General features: G+C 36.9%; 1 protein-coding gene across 2 annotated transcripts in view; it reads right to left on the bottom strand.

The window, feature by feature from the left end:
- Positions 1-2482: 2482 nt before the first annotated feature.
- The window catches only part of adam12b (ADAM metallopeptidase domain 12b), a 125137-nt gene continuing 109418 nt past the window's right edge, over positions 2483-18201 (bottom strand). Inside the window, exons 19-23 of one of the 2 annotated variants that reach the window (XM_048191792.1) lie at positions 16391-16577; positions 13790-13898; positions 11891-12145; positions 3925-4100; positions 2483-3844 (exon numbers count right to left, since the gene is read on the bottom strand). In XM_048191792.1, coding sequence (XP_048047749.1) covers positions 3811-3844; positions 3925-4100; positions 11891-12145; positions 13790-13898; positions 16391-16577 — 761 coding nt within the window. In that variant the 3' untranslated portion in view covers positions 2483-3810. The remainder of the gene's footprint in view (positions 3845-3924; positions 4101-11890; positions 12146-13789; positions 13899-16390; positions 16578-18201) is intronic. The other variant, XM_048191793.1, reaches the window with a different exon arrangement.

Here is an 18201-nt window from a genome sequence, read left to right as displayed (position 1 = left end):
ATGAGTGCATATAAAAAGGTGGAATGCACATACATCGCTGTGACTAGGTAAACAAGAACATAAAGAAACACACAGGCTCGGCTTGAATGAAATACTGTGACAGCTGGGTATGTTACACTCCCAAAGCAACAACGTTGGAATATTATATGGAAAAAGTGAAGTGTAATTTCGCCCTCAGGGTGAAGTACCAAGCAGAACAACAGTCCCATAAGTTTATGATTAAGGGTGAGTCCAGCTGTGCGTAAAGAGAGCTGTGTTATAGGCAAGAGGAAATCACTTGTGTAAAAATGCCATAGTTGTGACAACACACACCAGAAGTGATATTTACTACATCCTGTGCACTTTACATCATCTTGATGTCCAACATTTACATTAGAGGGTAGTGAAAGATGGATATTTGACTAAAGAGACTACTATAACCATTCAAAAGTATGGAGTTGGTAAGATTTTTTTAATGTTTTTGAAAGATTTATCACCAAAGCTGCATTTATTTGATCAAATAAACAGCAAAAACAAATTTATTCCTGTGATGGCAAAGCTGATTTTTTTAGCAGTCTGTCTTGAGTGTCACGTGATCCTGCAGAAATTATTCTAAAGGATATACTCACGCCAAGTACTTTTTTCTTAAAGGGTTAGTTCACCCAAAAATGAAAATTCGGTCATCATTTACTCACCCTCATGTTGTTCCAAACCCATAAGACTTTCGTTCATCTTTGGAACACAAATGAAGATCTTTTTGATGAAATCTGAGAGATTTCTGTCCCTCCATTGACAGCTACGCAACTACCGCTTTGACGCTTCAAAAAGTTCATAAAGAGATTGTAAAACTAATCCATATGAATTGAATGGTTTAGTCCAAATTTTCTGAAGAGACTCGATTGCTTTATATGATGAACAGATTGAATTTAGATTGATTTTAGGGGCTTTTATTCATGTATAAATATGATCAGCAAACATAAACAGAAGCTCAACCGAACCTGCTTGACGCATGAGAACAAACCTCTTCCGGAAGCTTCAAATCTTATTCAAAATCAGTTCAAATCTGTGCGTATATGCACATTTTTTAAATAAGGCCCTATGTTTTTACTGTCACTTTTGATATATTTCATGCAGCCTTGCTGAATAAAAGTATTAATTAAAAAAAAATAAAAAAATCATACTGGCCCCAAACTTACGAACGGTAGTGTATACTCTCAGAAATTATACAAGAAATACAGTACAGAAAATTCAACATCTATAAGCTCAAGTATTGGAAGATATTTCACAGAACATGTGTATACAGCACAACAAGGCCAGAATGACACAGACATGACAGCTGCTGGATCCTGATGGCTCAGTGGGAATGCTGATCTGTGATATTTTAAGGGCTGTGGTGTCACTACATATTTTGCGTTATCACTGGGAGTTTTCTGAATGTTTCAAAACATATTGGAAAAAGAACATCACAACCCTTCAAGTGTTTGGACTATAAATACTGACTGGATTTTTACATTTTCTGCAGAAAAGTAACAGCACATCTCTCCTCAAGAAGCCACATGATTTGAGGTATCATTCATGTCCGTAGCAGAAACAGCTGAATGGTTCGGGTTAAAGTTGTAGAAATAGTAAAGGCACGTTCACACCAAGAACAATAAAGTTATAGATAAAAATAACTATATTAGTGTCCACATCAGCAGACGATATTGTTTTGTTTATTCTAAGCGAGCTGCCGTTATGTCGTCTGTCGCTTTAAATGCTCGAGCTCTTTAAGCAGGCTGGATTCTGATCTGGCTGTCAATGTAACGTTATTGTTCATCAACTGAAAAAAAAAAAAAGTGATTCCAACAATATTGTTTCTCTGTGCCGTTATTGTTATAGCTGTGGACTCTGCTACTTTTTTATATTTAGAACAATTTTTAGAACTATATCTTAATAATTTTCAATATAGTTATTGTCCTTGGTGTAAACAGGCCTTAAAAGGACAGTTCACCCAAAAATGAAAATTATCACATGATTTACTCACCCTCAAGCCATCCTAGGTTTATATGACAATCTTCTTACAGATGAACACAATCCGAGATATATTTGGGCGGAAGAGCAACCTTTGACCCGAACGCAATGACGAATGTGGAGGCAAAGAGGACAGAGCAAAACAAAACAAAACACCGGTCACAAATTAGAAGTCTAAAACGGGAAATTTTAAAGAAAAATGTCGGAGGATTTCGATATAAGAGAAGAGGAGCTTGTTTTTGTTTGTTGCCCAGCCGTATTTGTTTGAACCGCGATAGGCGTCTAAACTTACGATACTCCTACATCCTGCGTCATACAGTATTACTCTTTTTGCGCAAGTCAACTTGTTTATAAAGTTTTATATATGGATATTTTTCTTACAAAAACACATACCTTCGCTTTATTAACCCCCTGGAGCCGTATGGATTACCTTTTTCATGGATGGATGCATTTTTTCTGTCTTCAGAATGTAGGTTACCATTCACAACCATTATAAAACTTGGAGGACTAAGGATATTTTTAAATATATCTCTGATTGTGTTCGTCTGAAAGAAGGATTGCTTGAGGGTGAGTAAATCATGGGATAATTTTCATTTTTGGGTGAAATATCCTTTTAACAGTGATTCTTGCATGGGCAGATAGAACTGCATTTGCTCAAGCACATATGATTTTAAGGTAGTATATTTTTATAAAAAAATAAAAATAAAAAAAAAGTGCCCATGAGCATGACTGCCACAGATGACTGAAAAATAATGGCTCACATCACTTCCTCCTTCATGGCTTGTCTAATTCAAGTAAATGTGAAGGGTTTTTGCACTTAGTGGCTGATTCCATTCCAGCGCTCTGTTTAATCTTTTAGATTTCATTTTGCTTGTACTCCAGTATCCCAGACAAGTTGCGTCATAATAAAGCATCTCTTTTTTTTGATCTTCACAGCTCTGAGAAGAACGTCGCATGTTGTCATCTCAAAATTACAGTAATTCTGTCATAACTCTTGGGAGATTGGCATGGTAATGGATATGGATATGTTAATGTATTTTTTCTTGGCGGAATAGATCTGCTACTCTGCTGCTGCTGCAGAGCAGGTACTGAGACTTGCTACTGCCAGTACATTCATATATATTGCTGTGAGCATGTAAGACATGCTGCTGCTGCCGCACATGTAACATACATGAATTAACCCCATAGCAGATCCATACAGGTGGAGCTGGGGAAGGTGGAGGGTTTCTGAAAGTGCGCTGCACTGCTAACAGCAAACTCTTCTGGTATTTGTTTGAATGTTGAGCCGCAGCTCATTGGCCGATGATGCAACAACAACCAATCAGCTGTGCTATGCAGATAATGATGTGATCGCTACCAAATGAGTTAGACATATCAGCCTGCGCCATCTAGAGTTTCATGCCAGAACTACGTAATTACGACATGCCGTGAACACAGCATTAGATCAACTGAAGGGGAAAAAAAAACACTCAAAAAGAGAAGGAAAACATGATTTGTTGCCTTATTTTCAACATGTAAAAACAAAAAATTGTAATTAAAAAGTCACAATGTTCATACAGTAAAAAAAAGTGTCAAGCACAGCACGTTGTTTCCTCCTCACAATAAATATACATCTTAAATAGTTCTGCAGTACCTGAGCGAGAACAAGCGAACACCTTTTTTGAGGAGGCACAGCACCAAGGTGTCCGGTCAGCCCTCTTCTCTGTGAGAACCTCTGTAGAGTTTCTGCAGGGTGGTCACTTGGTCCAACAGAGTTTTCATAGTGCAAACAAGTGTGTTCAGATGCTGGTGAAATTCACCCAGTGCTGTGGTGTCCATATGTCAGTGATCATAAAAAGGTAATTTGGGAAGAGGTCTGCAAAGTATCCAAACAAATTCAGTTAGCTTTCATCCATAAATATGTGATTTTACCAACAATATCATAATGGGACTGACCTGTTCGGAAGTGGAATGGAAGGGGGCGGTCGTGGTACTGTTGGAATCGGGATGGCTAGAGGTCTAGGGCCTGGTATCCGCACTCCCACCGCTGACATGCTTCGACCCACCCCGTGGCCTCTGATTAAGGGGTCCGCAGGAAGTGGTTTCTGTGGGGGACTGGGCTTGTCATGGTCCTAAATGTGGCAACACATAAGATTTCCTGGTTTATCACACATATAAACCATTATAGACGAGGGGGCCACAGCAAACCAAAGACTTTATATAGAGAAAGATGGTGCACTCGTATTATTATGAATGGGAGAAAGCGCAATATGGCAGAATAAGTCCCGCCTTCTAAAGAAAACAACCAATCGCCGATTGGTAAATCATCATCGCATCACTGCAGCTGCCGTTAGGTTTAGCGTATGGGTCTGTCACATGATTAAGGAACAACTCAAAACCCGAAAGACTCATGAAAAGAACTAATCAATTCTCTTTCCGGCTCAGACTGCATTGGTTTAGCATATGGGGCTGCCTGTCACGTCATTAAGGAATGACTTAAACCCGAAGACTTGTCAGACAAGGTGAGGTGAGCTTAATCAGCGTATCATAAACTGAAGACCCAGGTAAAGAATGAATGAATCATTTCTGAATCTTATAGCATTATAGTTTTGTATTGTTTGTAGTGTGATCAACGTTTGCATAAGTAGTAGATGTGTTAGGGAAGTAACACGTAACATTTTAATTACATTTTGCTAAAATGAACGAAACGACTCGAAAAAAGATTCGTTCATTTTGCTGAACGAGACTCAAAAGTCCGAGTCGGTAAAATGATCCGAACTTCCCATCACTAGTGTCTATGTGTTTTACCTGATCTCTGATCAGTTTTATACATTTGTAGACATTTTAATGAGACATCTGTATAAGTAAAAGGAATAAAAGTAGTAGTTAATAGTCACTTATTGGCCTGTTTAACTGAGCCATCCATACAACAAACAAAACAAGCCATGGGAATTGATAAAAGATCACACATTATACAGACACTTAATATTTAATGGTATTAGATTATTAGTTAATTGCATTTGACAGATTATACTTTCATTAAAAAGTTTTTGTTGCATTTACACTGTTTTGACCAGCGGGTGGTGTTTTGATTGCTTTGAAACAGTGAATCATTTTGCAAAGCAATTGGTTCAGTTGATTCGAAGTTTTGTTTCTGCCATCACTACTGTATGATGACTTAAAAGTATTTAAATTAATAAATAATTAATATATATAAAAATCACAAAATCACAGAATGGAATCTCAAAAAAGAATTGTGGTTAATTAATTTAATATATCCAATATTGTGTTGGACAGCAGGGGTCTTTGAGCCAAAAGAGTTGAGAACTACTGTTATGTGTGTAAACAGTGCTAACATCCTATTGCCACTAGATGGAGCTGTGATTATACGCATAGTCCTGGAAGACCAGGTTGGCAACAACGCAGAATAACAAAACAAAATGTGCAGCACTCCCATTTCACCCAATGCTAAGTCAAGAGGTCATCATGTGTTACCAATTTACTCAGAGGATGAGGTCATGGTGTACAGCTGTTACCTTTTCACAGCTGTTTAGCCTTTTTTTCTGGAGAAACTGACTAATCCTAAATGCTTTCATCCATTTCAAATCCATTTTTGTGCTTAAGAAACTCAATTTCTCCTAATTTACAGTTCTAGTCATTGTATGGAAGCGATTTGTTCCTGCAAACCATCATCTTAGTGAAAGCAATGTCATTATGGCAATACAAGACCTTTTAATCATGAGTGCACAACAGTGTGTTGAGCCATGAGGCCAATTTGTGAGAACACCGTGAGAGGTGAAAGTGTTTCATGGCTCCCAGAGTAAATGTGAACTCATTCGAGAAGAAAAGGGCACTCAAGAGCACTAAAAAAAACACAGTGGTTTTATATGTAAAGGGTTTAATGTGAATGCTTTCAATGAGGTCAGCATCGAAAGCAAGCTTCAAAATATCAATCATTTGTATTATGTGGCTTTGATGAAACGCCACTGATGGAGAGCAAAAAAAAGTATGTTCATTAATTATAAATGGGATCAAAGGTGTATACATATTCCATTCAATACAAGACAGCATCTTTTTTGTAATTGTTTTTTTTTTTAAATTGCATTAACAGTAATAAACTTTCAATGAAAGTCAATGGAGTAAGGTAGAAATAAGATATTTTTTCAGTACAAAAAATGCATAGTTGTAAAGTTTATATTGTATTTTTAAAGCAAGATCTTTTTATGCATTCATTGATTTAATTTCTGTGTGTGGAGCTCCATATCAACAGGATTTTGCTAGTTATGTCACGTCCCTTTCTGTTATCCCTGCACGTACCATGTGACATTTAGCAGATTTACAAGCTTTATATGGTCATGACAGGCTGTTTTATTGGAGATAACTGCACAGACACGGTTAGTAAATTATTTTATCAATTCTAATCTCATGCTAACATGTATAATTTTGTTTAGACAGACAAAACAGCACATATTTGCTTTTACAAACTGAGGGATGAAAGGAAATTTTCAACAGCACTTCACCAGCAATGCTTACTTGAAATATATATGACTGGAAGAATGTTTGTAACCTAGCAGATCTTGCCCCCCATTGACTACCATAGTAGGGAAAAAAATACTATGGTAGTCAATGGGGGTCGAGATCTGCTTGGTTACAAACATTCTTTCAAATATTTTCATTTTTGGGTGAACTATCCCCTTAAAGGTGCAATATGTAAAGACATTTCTGTCAGCTAGAGGTCGCTAGAGGCCTATTCAAAACAAAGGCGTAGCTTGATGACGCCAAGTTTGAGCACGGAATCTTGGGACATGTGGTCTTCACCTCACAGCCGGTGGAAATAATGGGGATAGGACTCGGGAAGAAATCATGTTCATGGATGCGATTATTAAAGGTCCCGTTTTTCGTGGTTTTTTGAAGCTTTGATTGTGTTTATAGTGTGCAATATAACATGTGTTCATGTTTCGCGTGTAAAAAAAAACACAGTATTTTTCACATAATTTACTTATCTGTATACCGCTGTTTCCACTGTCATAAAAACGGGCTGATGACTTCCTTGTTCTATGAAGTCCCTCCTTCAGAAATACGTAACAAGTTCTGATTGTGCCAGCGGTTCCTGTGTTGTGATTCGACAGCAGCTTAGCGCTCCTTGCCCGGAAAGGTCACGCCTCTTACCATAACGGGGAGATGTACGCGCTCAGTGTTATTTTAAACATGTCTTTAATTTTACCCTATCAATTTGAGCCGGAATCAGACCCGGAGAACATAGATGAAGAGGATCGAGTAGAACCTGTGCAAACACGTCTTTTACAGCAGGGGTTCCCAAACTTTTCAGCCCACGACCCCCAAAATAACGATGCCAGTGACTCGCGACCCCCACTATCCTCGGAGGTGGTTAACGAGTTGTGCATAAAGGCGCACACGCACTAACGCATGTTTCACACATACTCTGTTTGCAGTGCGCATTTTTTTCTGTAAACATATTAACGGATTTCACACTGCACGCGGATGCGGTCCGGCAGTGCGTTCCAGGAGCGGTGCGTCTGCAGCAGTGCAGCGATCATTTACGCGCCGTGTCTACTTTTTGCTGTGCTGCACAGCGCTGAATTAAAACGACAGCGCACTGTTCGCATTAAAATAAACATGTATTGACGCGAAAAAAAATAGTAATTTCACCACAGATTCATATAGTTCAAAGTCTCTGTTACACAGTTTAAACACGGCTTTTTTTGCCTCGGGTAAAGCAATGAAAATAACACCTTACCAGGCATTTAGGTGAACAAGGAGACATAAACAATAGCACTCGTCTCTTCGTGAAGGTGGAAAAACAGTTCTTTATGATCTGAGGGATTTTAAAAAGATTTAAAAGGAAAGAAAAGACGAGAGTCGCCTGTTTTTGTCTATTTTAAGTTTTAAAAAAAAAACGTTTTTGATTTTAACATAAAGCTTACGTTTAAATGTTTTGCCACTTGCGTGAGCAACATAATATATAAATCTAAAGTATTACGTCAGATAAATATAAAGTAATGAATAAAACGTTTAAATATAGTGCGTTTAAACGTAACATATGAAATATAGTGTAGGCCTATACAAAGAGATTCGCTGTGCTGACAAGCCATATTCAGTAACAACTTTTGGATTTGAAATAAAAATAAGTAAATGTTGTGTTTGTGATAAACATCCATGGATCAGTTGCGCACTGCAAACGCGGCATATGTGAAGCGCGTGCTTCTCCGCTCTCCTCCGCTGGCCTCTCTGCGTTGTCTTTTCTGATCGATATTAACCAACGTTTCATTTCGACAAAAATAATATCCAAAGCTTAAAGCCTAAAGAATTGCCTACGTGCACATGTCTGAATGTTTAACATGGTGCAGTAAACTGACCTGCTGCAGCTGATGCTGTTGCTACTGTCATTAATCTGTCGTAATCACGTCAGGAGTCACGGTCAAGGGAAAGGAAAATCGAAAGGTTGATGGCTTTTTTTTTATTTGCATGGTTTTTGTTTTTAATTTAACTACTATTTTTAGTATTTTGTGACAAGTATTGATAGAATATACTATTTCTAATCGTTTATTTATTTATTTTATTTTATTTATTTATTTTTTGATTTCTGGAAATCATCTCGCGACCCTCCCTCACTGTCTCGCGACCCACCGGGGGGTCGCGACCCCCACTTTGGGAACCACTGTTTTACAGGATGTGTCACAATGGTAAGCTGTTTATTTACAGTAGGTAACGTTACATAGGCCTAAACATAGAACAATGATTCGCGTGGCTGCAGCTAAACCAGCATGTGGTTAAACAGTAAACAACAGATATAATCAACAAATAATTTAAACTGATCATAACAAACACCAACAATCGATGGTGTCCGGTTGAATTACTACACTTTTTAAAAGTTTTGGTCGGATAAGTTTCAATTGCCATCTAGTTAACAAAGCTAAACAGCGTTGCCCTTTGTGTGATAAGTTACAGAAACTGTTAAACGCACCAACGTAAATAATAAAATGCACTTACCGGTTGTGGTCCACAAACAACGCCTTCTCCAGACAAAGAGGGAACTGCTCCATCTTTCAAAAATAATCTTTGTGCGAATCCGGCATTAAACTGACTGAGATTGAGGAAGCTGTCCTCAGTAAAATGTGCTGCACATAGTTTAACATGTGGATTATAATTTTCGGGAACCGAGTTAAACATAAATTGTAACCACTGATTTCTAAGTACAGCGTCCCTGGGAAGGCCAAACAAAGGTGATTGGACTGCGGGATGAAAATAACAGCGTTTCGACGACATGGCGACAAACACACTTTACAAACGCAACTCTTGCTCTTCTCCGTGGGAGCGCAACAAGACCACGCCCCTTTTTTTGTGTATTCCTGTGGGCGGAGGTTAGTCAAAACACAGTTTTAGTGACGTCATTAAAGAAGGAAGTAGAGGGATGTAGTCCAAACTGGCCGTTCGATGTAGGCTATTTCTGTTAAATAAAATATCTCGCTTGGCATTGAACTTTGAGCTTTAAAATTTTACAGATTTTATTTATACTCTAACAACAACATTACACACTAACTAAAGTTGGAAACATGGGATCACGAAGAATGGGACCTTTAATGTTACTGTAATATGAAGCAGAGCAGGACCGAGTGTTGTGGGAGCTGAACGAGGCCGCTGGAGCGATTGATCAACACACGCCTCACGAGCAGCGGAGCTTTTTATTATGACACAGTCGCCGGCGCTGCTTCCGCTTTTCCGGTCATGAGTATGAGGTAACGCAGCTCTGTTTATCATATTAGATACATTTGAGAGTGTTGAAAATGATGTTATAACGTTACTCTGTGCGTTCGCTCTGCGGCTGCTGTGAAACACTGTTGCAACTGCAGTAAGATCGATTTTAACAACTCGATTTTAGAATATCATATTAAATATTGGATGTCTTGTGTTGATAAATGGCATGCAATTCATTTTAAAATGTATTGTATAATGGAGAAAATGCTGTATTACTGTTACCAAAAATAAAGCTGCATCTGATTATGCAATGTTAGCTATTTCACAAAAATGTTTTTTTTTTCTGAGGCATGGTAAAGCATGGTACTCACAAAAAAACAAGAAAATTAGATTTAAACAATAAGACTAAACGTGTTGAGCTATATAACAACAATTCATTGTCTGTCTATAAATATATCAAAACAGTTGTTTCCTTGTCTATTAAAACATGCAATATATTAAAGCGTCTTTGGTGTTTCCATGGAAACCGAGGATAACGCGGGTATGACGCAATTGACAGGCGACTCCTCACACGTCCCGGAGCCTTGGTTAAAATTGCAAGATGTACAAATAGTTGGAAACATTTGGGATATTGTAAGTACTCAAGTGAACAAAATATATAACACTGGCCTAGTGGTTTTTGGATATTTTACTGCAAAATTCTTACATATTGCACCTTTAATGCCTTTTTAAAGTGAATGTAGTATACCTATCCCATGGATTAACCTTTATGGTGTGTTTGTTATTTCTGAGTACAATGTGTTATCATAAAAATAACCATCTCGCATTTATTTATCAAGATAACGGTCTCCTTGAGGTGAGACTTTCTAGGATGCTGAATCTAACCACAGTCAGTTCACTGCAGTGCGGAGAAGTGAGCTGAGATTCAAAGCAACAGATGTTCTTCTTCATGCTGTCTGATAGCATATCCTGCCAGTGTCCCCGAGCAGCACTTATCGTCTAAACCACATACCTTCACACACGGACGTCTCTCATCCCATCTCACAGGAAAGCTCTCATGCACCCGTCCAATCTCATTCTCTCCATATCACTTTCACTCCTCTGCCTGCTCTGTCTACCCCACTCTTATATTTTTTGTCTTCATTTTATCTTCAACTGGAAACCTCATATAAGTAATTTATGTGGTTTGTAGAGCAATGGAAAGTGTAACGTCCTCGCTAATGTCTTCTTATCTTCATCCACTTGGTTTCTGCATCTGCCTGTCACTTTACAGCCAAAGAAATGGATCCTGTAGAACTTATATCAGCTGCAGCCTTATGGGCCATTCAAACAGAATGCATTTTTGTGTTGAAAAAAGTCAAACTTATTTATAATTTTTTTAGCGCTGTGTTTTTAGATAGCTGGGTCATGTGCAAGATGATGCAAAAGACACTGTCAAAGGCATCCATCTAGCACGTTTACATAGAAAAACAATGGAAAAGTAGCACAGAAAAATGCAAAAATGTATTTGTGAACAGCCCCTTATGGTAAAACCTACTGACCCACAAGACTTTTTTTGCAGTATTTTTTGTTATTAATTACCAGCTGACAATGCTAATGCCAATTCATAAAAATCTAGGACTGGACACTGACACAAATTTCACAATTCATTTTGATTTTGATTCACAAGCTTGTGATTCAATTTAATTAGATTTAGTATAGAATCATTTGGACAGTGGTGGACAGAAAGTATTTTTCAAGTATCTGTACTTTATTGTAGATCTGCACGATTGTAGATAAATTGAGAATCATGATTTTTTTGTTTCAAATAGAGATTGCAATTGTCCCATGATTCTGAAACATTCCCATGATTCATTCACATTCAGGGGACACCTTAGACTTAAATTACATCTTTTAAAAAGAAGTTCTAGGGCACCTTTAAATCACACCGAAAGACTCATACGTGAATTGGACCGATCCGACTGCATCAGTTCTTGAGTCAAGAACGAGTGAATCTCCAGTTAACAATTCACTGAATGCACAAGTCTGAATCAAAATGAGCCTAGAACGGGAGAGGGAGATCCTCTGAGCTCGAGTATGCGCGACTAATGGCGCATGAAATAAGTTACTAATGCCGAATTTTAGGATTTATTATCGTAAATAATCATATTTAGGTCACGACTGTCAGTTATTTGTGAACTAAATCTGTTGTAATGACAGCACTTACCTGGTTGTTTGTGTAGGGAAGCTGGCGTGGGAGTGTGTGGAAGCCTGCCGCTCTGCCCGGCGAGTGTGAGACCAGAGTCCTATGAGGCGGGACGGAGGGCAGAGGCTGCAGACCTGAGCCCATGCTGACGCCCAGTGTGATGGGCATGGGGTGGCTGATGTGGATGGGCTGGCAGCGGGTGGGACATTCAGGCTGCCGACGCAAACTGTGGAAGTTATGTGGAGGGAGGAGAGGCTCCGAACTGGGATGGGATGTCTGTGGAAAGACAGTCAACTCTTGAAAAAGAATTCAATACGAGCTCTACTGCTAACTTTTAAGACCTTTGGAGGAATCAATCTATACCTCTATCTGCATACACTGCTTTACAATCCAATACCATTCCAGGTGCTCTTTCACAAAGGTATTCATTCATTACTTTTTTTGGTATGGCACACTGCACAGACTAAAAATACCCAGATGATGCAATCAATCAATGCTTTACCATACACACACACTTCAATGGGGACTGTCCAATCACATAGGCCCTGCTTAAACGTGGTATTGAGATGGGTTTTTGTCGATTGGATGACAAGCAGTCAACCCGTTTAAACCTGGTGTATTATTCCGTCTCTTTTGTCCACTTTCGACCACTTCTGTCCTGATTTCTTCAAGGGGAGGGTGGTTAAATGTATGGGCTTTTTCAGATCTTTCGATCTAACAGACGAAATAATGGCGCGTTCAAGTCATGTTGAAAAGATTGTGTTGAAAAGACCTCTTGCAGATCTTCTGCAAGTGGTTTGTTCTCGCATGTCATTCAGGTTCGAATACATGAGCATCTACACTTCGAAAGCAATGCGTTTTCGACTACCTCTGGAAGTGGTCGAAAGTGGACAAGCTCACCTGTATTTAGTTTGGTTCATTTGTGATTCCTTTGACCAAAACGCATCTTAATACCAGGTGTAAACAGGGCCTTAGAGACCTGATCTTTTGATCATACAAAGGCTTCCAGCTACAACAAACACTTTCAATCATGATATTGTTATGCTACTCAAGTGCATTACAAAGAATTGAAGGAGAAATGCTTCAAACTGAACATCTGAGGTTTGAGATGAAGATCTGGACTTCATTAATATGCTTTGAGGATCAATACAGGAGAATAAATCAATTATGCACCTAAGTCTCATGCTGTGTACACAGAAAGCCAGAAATTAATTGGCTTGGACAGGCATAGTAATTCTGCATGTGAACTGACCTCATCTGCTCCTCACTGGGCAGAGCAGACACTGAGGTACTGAATTATGGAGTTTCATAAAGTTTCATAAAAAATATTGTTATTGCTTGTTAATAGGGGTTTAAATAATACTTCAGATGACCATTCTTCACAAAATGATACAATACATAAGGTTTCATTTGACAACATTCGTTAACTACATGAACCAACAATGACAAATACTTCTAAAGCATTTATTAGTCTTTGTTGATGTTAATTTCAACATTTACTAATACATAATTAAAATCAAAAGTTGTGTCTGTTTATATTATTCAATGGACCTGAGCTAATGTGAACTAACAATGAACAGTTGTATTTTTATTAACTATTGTTAATAAAGATGAATGAATACTGTAACAAATATATTGTTCATTGTTAGCTAATGTTAGTTAATGCATTAACTAATGCAATGGAACCTTACTGTAAAGTTTTACCTAAAATCTGGTATTTGGTCAAACAATAACAATTTACAATGATTCTTCTCCAAAAAAATTCTAACAATTGAAAAGGTATAAGATTTTGTGGATTTTTACTACCAAAAAAAAAGGTATCCAAGAATTTTGGAGAAAAAAATATTTATATTAGATATTTATTATTTAAAATATTCAATATTTTGGACATTTTGATGATGAGTAGAGTACCACACTTACCTTGTCACATCGGGAGTGTAAAGGTAAAGAGGAGGGCTTGTGCTGAGGTGAGACCCTGAAGACTGACTGGGTCTGTGGGGAGCCGGGTGCTCGCTTTCGCCCAACTGATCTGTAAAATTAAGAAAGAGTTTTTGAAAAGTTTCATTTTACTTTATGATTATTAGGGGTGGTGAAAGTGATTGCTACAGTAGGGATGTCCACTGTGGCATAATATTGATTTCCATAAAAATATGATTTGCTCCTTACTTTTTAAAAAAGCAAAAATCATGTTTATAGTAAAGCACATTCAATGTAGGTAGACATTGTGTCCAAGTGCATATCCTTTTAAAAATTTGATCAATTCGTGACATATATCACTTTATTCTTTGAATTATTATTTGAATAAATTTTTAATGCATTTAAAAATTTTTATGTTTTGTTATCTTAAACCCCTAAAATGTGATGTGGTGCAACTGTCTGAACGAATGAACAGGCAATTTAAAATGGCGTCTTAATAATACAAAATTAAAAACTAAAAGTCTATGGCATCATTTTAGGTTTAAAACCTTTCATATTATATATATATATATATATATATTTTATAAATATCAGTATATTTTTGTTGTAACACTGTTGAGATAATTGAAAAACTTTTGTCCAGCAATTTGAATGTCAGGGTGGCACAACTGCAAACATAGCACATTTATTATGAATTGACAAGGTAATAACAGTAAACATGATAATGCATCATCCAGAAGTCCCCAACTGATCCTTCAAATACTGGTAAAAACTGCTAATTTCAAGAACGGGTAGGTTGGTACACTTTCCACGTCAGGTGGTACAACTACAGTATATATACATACAACTATTTGGTTGTACCGCCTGACATAAAAGCAGTCAAAAAATTAATTTAAACACTTTGCAGTGTTATTTAACAACTGAAACTTGTTTAAACACATTGTTCAACACTCAAAAATATGCATTACATCAGTTTTGAAAATATTTTTAAAAAACACTTTATTTGTCAATGACCCAAATATTAAAATACACATGTTTTAAAATGATAGCATGATGGTGTGATAGAATCACATACTGACCGAAACTAAAGTTCAAATTTTGGGGGTCAGTATTTTTTTTTTATTAAAGAGATTCGTACTTTTATTGAGCCACGGTTCATTAAATTGATCAAAAGTGACAGTAAAGACTTTTGTATTGTTACAAAAGATTTCTATTTCAAATAAATGTATATATCCTGAAGCAAACGCCATTGTGAACAGGTAAGAAAGCTGTTGCCATGATGTTCCATTTCTACTACAATGCTGTTGACAGAGTAGACGTAGTACAATACAGTTTTCAGTCATAAAACTACCGTTACAAAAATTGTTCTGTTAATAACGCTCTGCGATCCGACTATCCGTGGGCAGGGATACAAAAATGCGGTAGTATAATATGTAGTTTTCATGAAAGCCCTAGAGCTGTCAAAAGTTTGCCGAAAGATGCGTTTTAATAAAAAATAAACATAAATTTCTCAGTCCAGGTAACACGTAACGACTAAACATTGTTTGTTTACACACTGTAAAAAATCAAAAGTTGAGAAAATGTAAAAGTTTAAGGTTTTCTCAACTTGTATTCAGTTTATACAACAAAAAGTTGAGAAAACTCAAAAATCTCTTATAAAAACAAGTGGAGAAAACTCAAAAATCTGCTGAAGTTTGTTGCCTTAAACTTTTAAGTTTTATCAACTTTTGATTTTTTACAGTGCATATATTACCGACACTGTAACAATACAAAGCAGGTTGAAAATCAGTGAAGTTTTTTGTTTTTTTCAACATGATAGTAATAAATGTTACTTGAGCAGCAAATCAGCATATTACATTGATTTCTGAAGGATCAAATCGCATAATGACGCTGAAAATTCAGCTTAATAAATTACATTTTAAAATATATTAAAATAGATAACTGTTATTTTAATTAGTAATAGTATTTCACCTGTTTTACTGTATTTTTGATCAAAAACATGTAGCCTTGGCGAGCAGAAGAGACTTCTTTCAAAGATTTTAACAAATGTTGAGCAGTAATGTTGAGCAGTAATGTATATCCATCACTTACTGACCAAACCCTACCTATTTAAACATCAATGTCATGATAACATAAAGCCATTGACCCATTTAACTGTCACACTACTCAATGATACTAGAAAGGGACTTGACGTGTAAAGCACTTTTTTTTTTACATGGAGAAAACTCCACCCAGAGGAATCAGACCAGTTCATCCACAATGAAAACTATTCCCACCTCAAAAAAAAAAAGTGCGATTTAGACAACCGTAAAGCTTAAATTATAAACACGGTTTTACTGCATAATTCAAGTGCTTTAACAAAAATACAAGCTTCACATTTAGACTTTTAAACCCTCTGGAACGCTGATTTTTTTTTTGAAACAATGTCAAAATTACTTTCTGTTCCAAATTATATTGTGCCCCAAATACTTATACTTGATATGAACTTATACTGAACTTGAAACTTAAACTTAAAACAAGGCTTTTCTTGGTGTCCCCAGATGGATACCAGCAGAAATCCAGGATCAAACACATTGTGAAAGACATCGTTGGAGGAAACCGCACCTTAGCTTTTGAATGGTGCTCTTCTTATTGATGCAGAGCATCTGAACCAGCGCTTTCCTCTTCAGGCACACAATCAGTCCCGCCGACAGCAAGCAAAGGAGGGTGACCAGCGCGCCCACGGCCACGGCGCTGCTGTCAGCTGTTGTCACATAGGACAGCACGCACATTAATACACACACTCGCACATCTGTTGTACAGCACGGCACAGAATGGCACAGAGAGGGAAAACACAAGAAGTCAGAGTCAGATTAGAGTGAAAAAGTATCGACCAACACCCCTCTGTGTCTCCACCTGCAAAGCTTTTTACAATGTTCTTGAGTGCCGAGTGACATCTAAGCACAGTGCTTCAGGTTTCCACCAGTAAATCAATGACGTGTTCTGTCAATGCTGTTATGCTTTTCCACTGGAAAATCGTTTAATGGGTTTTGTAAGTATATTGTACTTCCAGGCTGCACTGTTCTACCTGTGGTGTGGCTGTCACAAAGGGGATGAAAGCGGTTAGAGCTAGTGCACTTCCTGAAGAAGTACATTTGAATCTGAATGCATGAGGCCCAAATGGTCGAAACATACTCCATGCATATTTGCAAGCAGAAACGCTTTTCTATTCTAAAAAATATGTTGTTGCTAAATAAATAAAAAAAGGTAACTGCTACTTTTTATCTCACAGTTCTGAGTTTATATCTCCTAATTCTGACTTTTTTCTCAGAATCACGAGATTTAAATTTGCAATTGCGTGATATAAAGTCACAATTCTGACTTTTTTCTCACAATTGCGAGTTTTTATCTCGCAATTCTGACTTTATAACTTGCAAATCTGACTTTATATCTCACAATTTTTACTTTATATCATGCAATTCTGTCTTTATATCATGTAATTCTGACATTATAACTTGCAAATCTGACTTTATATCTCACAATTTTTACTTTATATCATGCAATTCTGTCTTTATATCATGTAATTCTGACTTTATAACTTGCAATTTTGAGTTTATATCTCGAAATTCTGAGAGAAAAAGTCAGAATTGTGAGATAAAAAGGCGCAATTACCTTTTTTATTTTTTAATGGCGGAAACAAGCTTCTATATCAAACAATTAATAATGCAATGCAAGAATCCATTTTCAAAGAACGCTATAGTAGGCATTTGTGTAAACGTTTTCAACGGTCAGTTTTCTCTTTTCTCTTTTTTCCTTTAATGTTTGATAGTTAAATACATAAACATTTATAATAATAACAATACCACATATAGTTAAATAGTACTGCCATAACATTTTTAACCAAAGATGGTCATTTTCTTCATTTTGTTTAATTTCTTTGTGTAGAGTTGTTTATTCTTAAATAAATAAATAATAAACTAATGAATTGATAAATAAATAAAAACAAAGTTTATATTAATAATAACAATAATAATAATACATCTGGTTTAATGGCACTGGCAATAACATTTGTAAATAAGGCCGTTTCCACCTAGTTTTGGTCGATCGGATCACAAGTAGACGAGGGAGACACATTCCCGTTTACACCTGGCTTTAATCAGTCTCTTTTGTTCACTTTCAACCACTTCTGTCCTGATTTCTTCGAGGGGAGGGAGTTTTTTCAGATCTTTCAATCTAATGGACAAAACAAGCACAATTTACATATGACTGCAACCGGAGACGATAGATAAACATATGGAGAGCAGCAGCTTTCATGTTAGAAATCAGGAATGGTGAGAGAACATTGTGCTTGGTACATTTTTCATCTTCAAACTTGGGTCTTTAAAAGTTTAAATCAAATCTGGCTAGCGTGCTTCCCATAATGTTTATGCATAGGG

This window comes from Megalobrama amblycephala, linkage group LG5 (genome assembly GCF_018812025.1).
Source record: "Megalobrama amblycephala isolate DHTTF-2021 linkage group LG5, ASM1881202v1, whole genome shotgun sequence".
NCBI classification, from domain to species: Eukaryota; Metazoa; Chordata; class Actinopteri; order Cypriniformes; family Xenocyprididae; genus Megalobrama; species Megalobrama amblycephala.
The sequence above is the reverse complement of the archived record's forward strand: the minus strand, read 5'-3'. Positions and strand labels throughout refer to the sequence as shown.